This window comes from Papilio xuthus, unplaced genomic scaffold (genome assembly GCF_000836235.2).
Source record: "Papilio xuthus unplaced genomic scaffold, Pxut_1.1 DF825783.1, whole genome shotgun sequence".
In the NCBI taxonomy this organism is placed as follows: Eukaryota; Metazoa; Arthropoda; class Insecta; order Lepidoptera; family Papilionidae; genus Papilio; species Papilio xuthus.
In genome coordinates, this window is record NW_013532866.1 from 1,110,414 (window position 1) to 1,122,452 (window position 12,039).

The following is a 12,039-nucleotide window of genomic DNA, read 5'->3' on the forward strand; positions in this document are numbered from 1 at the left end:
CGACGCACCTGTACAAAATATATTGATGTCCCTCTATTTGACGAATTGGAGATATAGTATGTTTTTATTAAGGGATTTTGCCTATGATTATCATGTGTATAAAATTCTCGTGTCACAATTTTCGTTCCCATACTCCTCCGAAACGGCTTGACCGATTCTCATGAAATTTTGTGAGCATATTGAGTAGGTCTGAGAATCGGCCAACATCTATTTTTCATCCCCCTAAATGTTAAGGGTAGTCTACCTCAAATTTTTTTTTGACAAACACGCGGACAGAGTCGTTGGCGACAGCTAGTTTAAATATATATTGATAGCGGCAAACGGCGACTGTAGTGATGCAGTTTTAGTCACGGTGATGATACGAATTTCTTCTATAAAGTACATAATGTTATGTTCTGTTGCAGCACATACTGTTATGTATCAAGGTACGTACATTTCGAATCGCAAGCAAAATTGCATTTTCGCTTACGTACGTTTTTCAATACTATTTTTTTATATAGTAATAATATCTTTTCTTTTTAAAGTAAGTCTACACACATTATCGTCTATACTAGTTCGTTTAATTTATACTTTTGTTGGTGTTTGACCGTTGGACCGCTCGGCCTATCAGTCGGTCCAACGGAAACTCCCCACTTTAGACACCTTATACAGGTGTCAACCAACCCGTACCTGGTCAGCGTGGTTAACTATGACCTAGTCACTAAATAAGGGTAGGCTCCGAGCCCCCCAGTGGGGACGTATAGTGAGCTGATGATGATGATAGTTTGTTTGCCAAATAACGGATCGATATGGATATTTCATATATTCCATAGTGTTCAACAATTTTCAATTTGTATGTGAATAATTGTTAAGTTACTATTATTGTTTGGTCTATTTTGTCTGGACTAACTTATTTATTCTGCGGGGAATAGGAATTATGTATTTGTACAAGTGTATCGGCAATGAAAACCCAAAGGTTGAAACAAGTTTGTAACATAATTGGATTGAATGTTACGAGACAGAAATATGTTTCACTTAAGAATCTTGATTGAATTTAATAAAGAATGTTTTTTTTTTGTATTTTTTGTTCTTGTTTTCTGATTTAAGTAAATAAATAATTCACAAATATTCAGGAAATTTTTTAACAATACGATGTTTTTACTTATTTTTTTGTTTTCATTCACGATTTAAAAAATGATTTTTTCTCTTACTTTAACAATCTTTATTAAATTTTGTATGAAAAAGAAAATCATAACATATTTAAAAAATTGTCATGTAACAATATTTTTATTTGATATTTATTACATTATAAGTAAAGGTAAAAATTAACAGAATTTTTGATTAAGTTTTTTTTTTTATTCAAATTAAACTGGATACATAGATATCATTCACTCCTAACTTAGGGTAGGCTCCGAGCCCCTCGGTGGGGACGTCTAGTGAGCTGATGATGAATAACATGGATATACTAGTACGGCCCTGTGTTACGACTGTCGACATCAGCTGGTTGCACTGAGATACGCGGCTTGAATCCCTCCTCGTCTGCCTCGTATTCTACAACCTAAAAGAAATATCTATATGAATTTCTTCTCAGATATGTGCAGCATCACGATGTTTTCCTTCACCGTAAGAACGTCGGATAAATGCATATGTGTAAATCGGAATAACACATTGGTACATGGCGGGATTCGAACCCAGGACCTGCAGATTGCAAGTCAAGTGCTTGACTCCTGAGCCATCGACGCTCTCACGACGTCCTTAAAACTACTCTGAGGGCCGTTTTAAACTCGTCTAAAATTATTTTCATGGCTTGCATTAGCTTTAAATATACAAAATATAGATTAATGACAAGAACAGACTTTCCTAGTCACCAAAGGGAGGGTTATTAGAAGATAAAAGTATTATTTTTACCTGTTTTGTTCCATCTGGCAACACAACAAAGTAAGACCCTTCAGCTTTGTCTTCTTGTCTGGTCTCTACATGACCAAAGTCACTACCGCTTTCGTAATCGTCTACTTTGTAAGCAAATTCATAGTTTGCTGGTTCCTGTGATATTAAAAAAGTTTATTACTGCTAAAGCATTGTTTTGTTGTTAGAATAATTTTGTACTGATGTTTATGTGGTAATAAATAATTTTGTCAGGAATTGGGCTTATTAAATAGCTGTCGCCCGCGATACCGTTCGTGCGGATTTAAAAAAAAACTTAATTAGTAGCTTATGTGTTCTTCCAGACTATGTTCTATATGTATGCCAAATTTCAGCGAGATCTATACAGCCGTTCTGGAGATAACTTCAAACAAACATCCATCTATTTTTTCGCATTTATAATATTAGTAACATTATTATTTCATGAAGCTAAATAGTACCTGGTTCAATAGATCTAAGGCATTCCTGGCGTACTGATAGCCCTGATCTGAAACTCCATCAATTGGAACACCATACTGATTTGATGGCATAGAGTTCCGAGATTCTGGTACACCATATTGCTGGGTTGGTGAACTAGGAAATTACAAAAAAAACTTACTTATTGAAAACTTAACACTTAATTATAATACTTTGTTACAGATGTTCTTCACTTAAGCATTAAATCTTGACCAGAAATTAGGAAATTTCTTTTGTTCTTAAGATTTGTGACTTGAATATGTCTACCTCTAAAGGTTTTGCGCCCCTCAATGGGCACTTTTATGGGCTATCGTTGATAAACTATGAACAGACTTACTTAATTGTTGAATATGATGAAACATGTGCTTTAGTTTTTGTACCAATAGATCTAGCGGGCTGTCCATATTCTTGTGAGATACCTCTTGCTTTAGGGACACCAAATTTCTCTAAAGGTTCAAGATTCCTAGCTTCAGGAGCGCCATATTGAGTTGGCAAAGAACGAGTTCCAAATTCTGAATGTACTTTTGATTGATGGACACTTGATCTGGCTGATGCTACAGGATCGGAGGAACTGTAAGCATCAGAAAATTGTGATTTTCTGCTTTGGAATTTAGGTACACCGTATTTTTGGACCGGTGATGAGTTTCTAGTAGAACTTCTACGAGATAAGTCATCTGGTAATCCGTATTCCGTTGATAGTGAACGTTGAGAAGGAAGATAAGAACTAGATGGAAGGTTTCTGGTAGTTGGTGAACCGTAATGTGTTACGCTGCTTTTTGGAACAGACGGAAAACTGGTGACATCATACTGTGAGGTGGCTGGTACACCATATTCCTGAGATAAAGACCTGAAGGACTCTTGGTTTGGTGTTCCGTAATGTTGTGATAAATTATCACGAAAATCTGGAGCTCCATATTCTTGAGAAAGTCGGGAATTACTTGGTGGTCCATAAACTTGGGATAAACTGTCCCGGAATTCTGGAGCTCCGTATTCTTGTGAAAGTCGGGAATTCTTTGGTGCTCCGTATAATTGGGACAAATTGTCCCGAAAATTTGAACCATGTTGGGACAGTCTTGAAGTTGGTACACGTTGAGGTTTGGTTTGGTGTCGTGCAGACGGGGCAGTCAGATCTGGTATATATTGCTGATGTGGTCCATGATCTTGGAGTGATTCTGCTGCGTCCAGATAACTATCTCTGAAAATGAAAACAAGTGTATTTTGAAATTTGTCAGTGATTGAAGGCTTTCGTAATTCTTAAGCAGCTACAGAATCACTAACCGAACAGGTGGTTCCGCCAGCGCCAAGGAAAGCAAACATAGAAATACAAACATCTGAAATAAAGATAATTTTAAGTTGAATTAATAATACTTTCTCTCTCATAATCGTGAATCTTGAAAACTATCTTACAAAAAACTTTTACCTACCCTCATAGTTTCAAAGCTGAACTGTCTGATAGGAATTACTTGTACCGAATACTTTCTTGCTTACATGATAGCTGTATTTATACCTAAGTAATTCAACTGTAACAATAGCTTATAGATTGCATGTTCATAATAAAAATAAATTGTAAATTGAATCCTATAACTATAGCAATAAGATCGAGTATGTGTGATCTACGCGTTGCATTGTTTAGAGCTTTTCTATTGTTGATAACACCTTCATTTAGTTGTGACATCTACGATTTGTAGGTCACTGTCATACATCGTCCTTATATCATAAACTATTTTTCATTTCTATCCAAAGCCTTTACCTTGTAGACCGTCGGTGGTTCAGGGGTCAAGCACTTGACTTACAATCTGCAGGTCCTGGGTTCGAATCCCGCCATGTACCAATGTGTTTTTTGGTTTCCGATTTACATATGAACATTTATCCCACGTTCTTACAGTGAAGGAAAACATCGTGATGCAACCTGAACATATCTGAGAAGAAATTCAAAGATATAAGTCAACCAACCCGCATTTGACCAGCGTGGTTGACTATGACCTAATCACCCTTAACTTAGGGTAGGCTCCGAGCCTCTCGGTGGGGACGTATACTGAGCTGATGATGATGACGATCCAAAGCCGTAATTAAGTAAACAAAGAATTGTTAAATTACATACAGCCGACCATTTCTTTTTTGTGTAAAAATCTTAGTAATATTAAAAGATAATGTTTGGATGGATGTTTGTTAAAAGTTATCTCCAGAACTGCTGCATGGATCTCGCTTTATGGCATAGACATAGAACATCTTTAAGAACACACAAATATTTTGGAATTTACTAGTTTTAACATAAACTTTATAGTTTGTCTATGATGATAATAAGTATATCTCTTTTATATTAATTTGCGTACTCAAATAGAAAAAAACACTTCAAATTCTTTACAATTTTAATTTAAGTTTTTTAAACTTATGTACACGGAAAGGCGAAGGAAGCCTTACTATATTTATTTTATCAAACGTAATACTATCAAATATTTCAATAATAGGATCTGAGTAACAACGTATTTCAAGTAACTCTGTTGTTAATATTCTATTCGTTATATTATTAGCTTTCATTATATCATTAACAGTTGGTGCCCAAAAATGATATTTTCCATACAGATGTGCATAATTTACAACAACGTTTCCAATTAAATTAGCCAAGTAAAGAACTTCTATAAGAATAATCATTTTCTTCCCTTTGAGTCTAATAGTTGCTTTACCTCCTGGTTTGATATTTATATAACCATCCTTTTTTATCCCAAATGGTAGTGACACACTGTGAAAATTGTTTTTTCTCCATTGATTTTCAAATGATTTTATTTGTCCGTGAAAATTATAACTCATGTTATACAAAATAGATTCTTCTGGTAATCCATTTTTATACCAAAAAGATCTAACTGTATCTTCTATTATTTCGTAAATAGATATGTTTTTTTTAATATTTCGTGTTGTATTATTTATACATTCTTGATTCTTTATAATTATATTATCTGTGATAATTTCAATGATTTTTATATTTTTAACTTGCAATTTTCTTTTCACAGGCGTCCAATTATATTTTTCGTATAAATTTCCATATTTTGTTGGATCGTTTATGAAAATATCATCCGGTTCTTTACCGAGTTCAATTCTAACACCTTTATTAAGATTATAATTTGTTATATTAAATAAATTTACCTCCGTATTTGTTATTATTTTTTTATCATCACCATTGTATGTCACTTTTATGTCATTTTTATTTGAAGCACATTTTATTGAAATTTGTATTTTACAATTGGAAAATATTATTAAAATCATAAATATATATAAACGAAACATATTTGTCAATATTAATATTATAATACGTAAATTAAATAATCCTAACAAACATTTGCAACGGAATAATTGCATTAAACTATTCAATTCATTGAATAGTTTAAAGTAAATAAATAATATTACTAATATTATAAATGCGAATGTTTGGATGGATGGATATTTATTTCAATGTATGCATTTCCAAAATAGCTGCATGGATCTCGCTAAAATTTGGCCTAGATGTGGAACAGAAAGAACACATAGGCTACTTATTCAGTTCTTTTAATTCCGCACGGAGGGAGTCGCGGGCGACAACTAGTGAATTATACAACAGATTTATTAGAAACTGAATAGTTTTCATTGCAGAAAAACAAGAACATACAACCTATTTGTGTCTCAGTTTAGTTAAAGGAGATGAAAGAGATGACAATGTTTTTGTACGTGTGTTTTGAATAGTTGAAGACGACATTAACTATGACCTATTTATCAAACGCAGTTCAAGACCATAGACTTAGATTAAACTATAATATTGATAATCTTGTTATGTTTACGCATAACTACATATCGCCCGTGACTCTGTCCGCGCGGATTTTTTTTTATATCATAAGGTGGCAAACGAGAGACCAGCCACTGAAATCGCTGAAATAGCTAAGTGGCCGTTGCTCATAGGTATACGCAATTCCATATGCGTTGCCTACCTTTAATCGACGGAGGAGAGGATGCACAGAAAAAAATATTTTTTTTCCATGCATCCTCTCATCCGGAAAGTCCAGTTACACTTCCCATCCTTTAGTTATAAGAAAAAGGGTGGGAAGGAAAAGAGGACTGAATTAGGCTTCCGGGATCACATTCATCAGAAGCGGAATTGCTTCCAGTTGACGCATGTCTTTTGTGTGTTCGTGGTATTACACCGGGCGAGCCGGGACAATTCGTGCGAAGATGTTAAAGCGGGCTCTACCACTGTATAGTTCATTTTTGGCATTTCTATTGAAGTCTGGATTAGTTAACTATATGTAACATATCTATTATGTTTTTGAGTTTTATTGAACAAATAGTGAATGTCTAAAAAGATAAATAACATCGTCAACGATTTCTAGACAAAAGTTAAAAACAGATCATCATCAGCATACGTCCCCACCGAGGGGTTCGGAGCCTACCCTAAGTTAAGGGTGATTAGGCCATAGTCAACCATGCTGGCCAAGTGCGGGTTGGTTGACTTCACACATATATTTGAATTTCTTCTCAGATATGTGCAGGTTGCATCACGATGTTTTCCTTCGCCGTAAGAACGTCGGATAAATGTACATATGTAAATCAGAAACGGAAAAACACATTGGTACATGGCGGTATTCGAACCCAGGACCTGCAGATTGCAAGTCAAATGCTTGACCTCTGAGCCACCGACGCTCTAACACAGCTTATTAAAACAAATATTATTAAATAATTTCCTTGTATTTTAACGATAATATGATTTATTTAACCTTTGATCTTAAGTAAAAAAATTGTTAGTTTGAAATATCCCAAAGTAAATCAGTTTCATTGATTGTGCGGACGTGAAGTATTAATATTATTGAATTTAATAAGATGTTTAAATTAAAATTATTATTATTTTTAATAGTTTTAACAGTTGTTGAATCGAAGATTTCAATTGACGTTAATATCGGAAACACACCTAACAATATAACGATAAACTATTCAGGATTTGAAGTAAACGTGATAGGAAAGAAAGAGATAGAATTATTCAAAATAAGTAATGCAAATATAAAACAAGCGGTAAAAGAACATTACGGTAGAAAACCTAATAATGTGTATTTAAAAAGTCCTACACCTTGGGGTGATTTATATAAAAAATACAAATGGGAAGAAGTATCAAGAGTTCTAACTGTTAAATCGGCAATAATAAAATCAATAAATAAAAAACAAATAATAATTTTATCACACGATTTCGAAAACGTATCGAATAATACAATCAAAGTGAATACAGGTATAAGTCAAACAGTTGAAAATACGATCACAACAAGTTGGGCAAAGAGTAAAGAAACAACAATCTCACAGGACATAGAGTATGAGGTGAACGTCATGTTTGGTAAAGCTGCAGGTAAAACTGGCATCTCTTTCACATCTACGTGGGGTGAGAGTGAGGAAAGATCTGAAAGTGTGACAATCAGTGCATCCAGTTCTGTAGAAACAGAGTTAAAACCAGGACAAGCAGCAACAGCTGTGTTATCCGCAAGCAAAGGATCTTTAGAAGTCGAAGTATTATACTTAGCGACTCTTAGAGGAAATGTAGTTGTTAATTACAAATCAGCGTATAAAGGACATCATTTTTTCGGACCGTCTGTTGATGGCGTAATGAAGAGTGGTGGTATAGACAATGAAGTGATTATTAAAGAAATTATTAACATAGGTTTTTATACTGAAGCTAATTTGAAAGTTTACGATAAAGTTTCTGGTGAGACTTTGTAAGTTTATAATGACGTCATATGTGAGTTTTGTTTTTAATGTGAGTTTTCGAAACAACTATACACAATATTGTTATCTCGCTCGTACCTTTTATAAAAAGACAAGGATAACAATACCAAACTTTTGTACAGTCAGTAGCTTAAGCTTAAATAATAGAAATAAAAATATTTGACAACTGTCAGTCATTTTTTTTCAATTATATAACATAGAACACTAACTTTCACCCACGACTGTGTCTATGTGATTTTCCAGGCTATGTTCATCTATGTCAAATTCCGTTCTTTTTACCTTCTAACAAACATACATCCAAACATTCGCATTTATAATAATTGTAGGATTAAGATGAATGTATTATTGCGCGTCATCACTTTTATGAATCTTTACAACACGTTTTTATACAAGTATCTCGTTAGTGGAAACAGGATTACATAACATCAATTGATTTAGATCTTCAAAAGCAAATCATTACGATGCCAAAATTGTACAATTAAGGCCAAGGTCGATATGACCAAAGATCAGTCCACAAAAGCTCTATTCATCACGATTTGAACACAAGATATCCATTGTTTAAATCAATACTTATAGCCGTGAGTTTCCACTGTCAAAAAACATGTAAAAAACATATGGCTATTATGTTTGCTACATCTTACTAATATTATAAATGCGAATGTTTAGATGACAGGTCGACGCAGCGTGGGCAGGCCTCCCGCAAGATGGACCGATGACCTGGTCAAGGTTGCGGGAGCGTCCTGGATGCGGGTGGCACAAGACCGGTCATCGTGGCGATCTTTAGGGGAGGCCTATGCCCAGCAACAGGCGTGTCATGGCTGAGATGAAGAAGAAGAATGTTAAGATGGATACATGGATACATAGATGGATGTTTGAAGGTATCTCTAGTACGGCTGAACGGATCTCGATAAAAGTTTACATGCATGTAGAATATAGTCTAGAATAACACATAGACTTAGAAAAAAAGAATAATAATGCTTTTTTTGCTTCCCGCGCTGACGTAGTCTCGGACGACTACTAGTTGATTAATAACACATACTTTATGTACATTTAACCTACTTATGGTAAAGGAAAAAATCGTGATGCTGCACATATCTGAAGTCAACCAGCACTGGATCAGCGTGGTTGACTATGGCCTAGTCATCTCTAACTTAGGGTAGGCTTCGAGCCCCTCGGTGTGGACGTATACTGAGCTGATGATGATGATATAAGATTTTCTTTAAATAACATCTTTCAGAGGATGTGAAAAGTAACTAGCGACCGTGTTTAACTAATTTGGAGTAAGGTCGACTAAATTGTAGCAGTTTGTCTCTTCGTGTTGTCATTGTGGTACATCCTTGTATAGAACAATAAATACTTAGAGGCGACTTCAATAAAAACATTTGGATGTTAACAAAACTATCTTATTTTAAATTAGTAATTTTTCGTATAATTAATGAAAAAAAATTAAACCCACTGAACACCTGAGATACTGCTATAAAGCACTACTAACACTAAAGAAAGAAAGAAAAAGTTTTTATTACAAATAATAGAGATTAAACCAAATGTAGAAGATTACCAAAAAAAGTATGGATGGACTGTGTGAAAGAGGATATGCGCAAGAAGAGGGTAGATTCAAATATGACCGCTGATAGATATGTATGGAGGAGTACAAACTGTGCCGACCCTCTGTAGGGATAAGGGCAGGTTGTTGATAAAAGAAACCAAATAAGCTTATAACATTAAAATTACATATAACTGAAAAATTTAATTAAATTTGATGTTAACAAAAGAACGGACGTACACGCAAAGGAAATTAAGAAACTAAAGTATTGCGTGCTGAATTACAGAGAGTTTTATGCTTGTTCGGCTCCACTGATTTCTCTGTCCTCTAACAATCCACCTTGAAAGCTCCTCTATTCTTCAGCTAATGAGCGACAATATGTCAACCCCCGCCTGTTTAAATCAGTCTCTATATAACCACAAAGTACTGAGCTTAAAGTATCAAACTCTACAAGTCGTTGTATCAACAAAGTTTCATTCCAAACATGAAGGTATAAAAATTTAAAAATAGCTTTAAAAACAAATAAAAAAAACTAAATTATTTCAAGGATGTTGTCTTTTAACATTGCGTATTTTTACAATTAGATCGTATTTTTTTTCAGACCCTACTGATTACCATTGCCCTTGTTGCCTTCACCGCTTCGGAACCACCGCCGTCTAAGAGGTAAATAAATTTTCACATATTCCAAAAAATATTTAATCCAAATATCTCTGTTACTAAATATATTAGTGAATTCAATCTGTAAATTATATCATCAGTAACTGACCCTCAGTTTTATTATTTGAGTTGCCCTAGGCTAGATTTTTACGGCGCTTCCTTATTGGTGACGGGGAAATCTTTCAAAGATATGATGTCTTAGGTTGCACTGCAGACATCCCTAATATGCGACTCTGGTGCAGTGCTCCCTTATGTCCGGAGCCTTGGGCGTTTCACCTCGCCCTACCCTAACGTTGCTATAAGAACTTTGTAAAAACGTAGTATAAAAATTATTCCATCGGACTTCACACATTATGTTTTCACATAATAAATGAGAAATGAATTGTTTTACAACTAACTCCATACTAATAAATCACCTTGTCTTCATCCCACTTACGTAAGGTAGGCGAACCAGTTTTTGAAACTCGAATCTTAATCCATTTCCAATAAATCTGAAATTAACGTGTTTTCGTTCTTCAGCTATTTGCCTCCACCATCCGGTCGGTCTACGGGTTATCCTCAGGGCCCAGCAGGAGGACCTGCTTTTGATGCGGGAATACCTGAAGTGGTTGCCGCAAGAAGCCTTAGTCATCAGGACAATGATAATGGATTCGGCAGGTATTCTTACAAAAATTACAGTTTAAGGCTTCAAAAAACCTAATAATGACTCTATCTACTTAATAATATTTTCCTTTAACTATGTTTTTTATTTTTCAGGAATAGTTTCCAAGACCGTGGGGTAGACGCTAGACTCGTTAACGGTCTAAGAGACCAACAACATGGGAGGTTCGGTGCTAATGGCGTCCGAGACGAAAGTGATGTAAGTGGTTTTCTAACAGCGAAAAGTTCAAATAAGTCTCTTTAAAAACTCTTCTCAATTACGTATAGTAATGTAAACGCAGTGGTTCAAACTGTATTCACAGTAAAATGATAGCAGTAACGGTTTTAGCTCTACAATCGCCCTTGGCGAGATTTCTAGGGCAACCCTCTTTTTTACCATTTACTATACCTGAGGCGACCCTTTCTTGTCCCCTGGGCGGTCTCCTATCCGCACCCTATACTAACGCCGGCCTGGTATGACAGATTAAGAAATTGCGATTCAAGAAAGCCTTATTTTTTCCAGACTGTGAGCCTTGAAGCGGAAAGCGGCTTCAAATCTCGCGTATCCTACCAGGACTCTGAAGAACATAGTGGATATGATGCAAACAATGGCCGTTCGAATGGCTACCGCAGCCGTAGCAACCTTGCTGCACGATCAAATGGCTACTGATGCCTTTTTTTATTTTATTTTTTTTATATTTAACCTCTGTGAAATTCAGCAAGTTTGTAATTTATAAATCGATTTTCAAGCTTGTATATGTATTCGTTTATTACAATAAATTTATTTTTGATTTTATATTTATAATATTTTGTTTTAATTCTAATATTATATTGTAATCGAGTGAAGACGTGAATTGGATAAATGGCAACTCTACATGTTCTTTTCAAGGTTACGAGACATCGAATCGATTTCAAAGAATACTGACCAACGCGTTACATAAATCAATATTTATAATTGAGTAATTAGTTCGAACGTAATACATATTAAATAAAGAGAAATACGATATTCATCTCGTCTTTATATAGCAAAAAATAGTCTAATAGGTTTTTAGTAAAACTTACTTTGGATCGCATAAAAACCATTCAACTGGGTCAAAAATAATTAAATCGAT

The 12,039-nt window shown here is 34.8% G+C and overlaps 4 protein-coding genes across 4 annotated transcripts in view; 2 read left to right on the forward strand and 2 right to left on the reverse strand.

Annotated features, from left to right (window-relative positions):
• The window catches only part of LOC106125650 (uncharacterized), a 41,582-nt gene that overhangs the window by 4,232 nt on the left and 25,311 nt on the right, over positions 1-12,039 (reverse strand). The window contains exons 2-7 of the mRNA XM_013322930.1: positions 3,783-3,878; positions 3,637-3,689; positions 2,696-3,553; positions 2,343-2,475; positions 1,888-2,022; positions 1,446-1,537 (exon numbers count right to left, since the gene is read on the reverse strand). Of these exons, the coding sequence (XP_013178384.1) occupies positions 1,446-1,537; positions 1,888-2,022; positions 2,343-2,475; positions 2,696-3,553; positions 3,637-3,689; positions 3,783-3,788 (1,277 nt within the window). The 5' untranslated portion in view covers positions 3,789-3,878. The remainder of the gene's footprint in view (positions 1-1,445; positions 1,538-1,887; positions 2,023-2,342; positions 2,476-2,695; positions 3,554-3,636; positions 3,690-3,782; positions 3,879-12,039) is intronic.
• Positions 4,034-5,625, reverse strand: LOC106125651 (uncharacterized; the record flags this gene model as incomplete). Its single annotated transcript, XM_013322931.1, has 2 exons — positions 4,034-4,050; positions 4,806-5,625. Coding segments are annotated over 2 exons (837 nt in total), but the record flags the coding sequence as incomplete, so codon positions are not given.
• On the forward strand, positions 7,176-8,245 carry LOC106125791 (spherulin-2A). The gene has a single exon (XM_013323144.1). The coding sequence runs from the start codon at positions 7,201-7,203 to the stop codon at positions 8,080-8,082; it is 882 nt and encodes a 293-aa protein (XP_013178598.1). The 5' UTR covers positions 7,176-7,200; the 3' UTR covers positions 8,083-8,245.
• Positions 10,023-11,597, forward strand: LOC106125652 (uncharacterized). The gene is made up of 5 exons (XM_013322932.1): positions 10,023-10,121; positions 10,233-10,294; positions 10,808-10,945; positions 11,045-11,147; positions 11,451-11,597. Exons 1-5 carry the CDS (start codon positions 10,116-10,118, stop codon positions 11,595-11,597), a joined length of 456 nt encoding a protein of 151 aa, XP_013178386.1. The 5' UTR covers positions 10,023-10,115.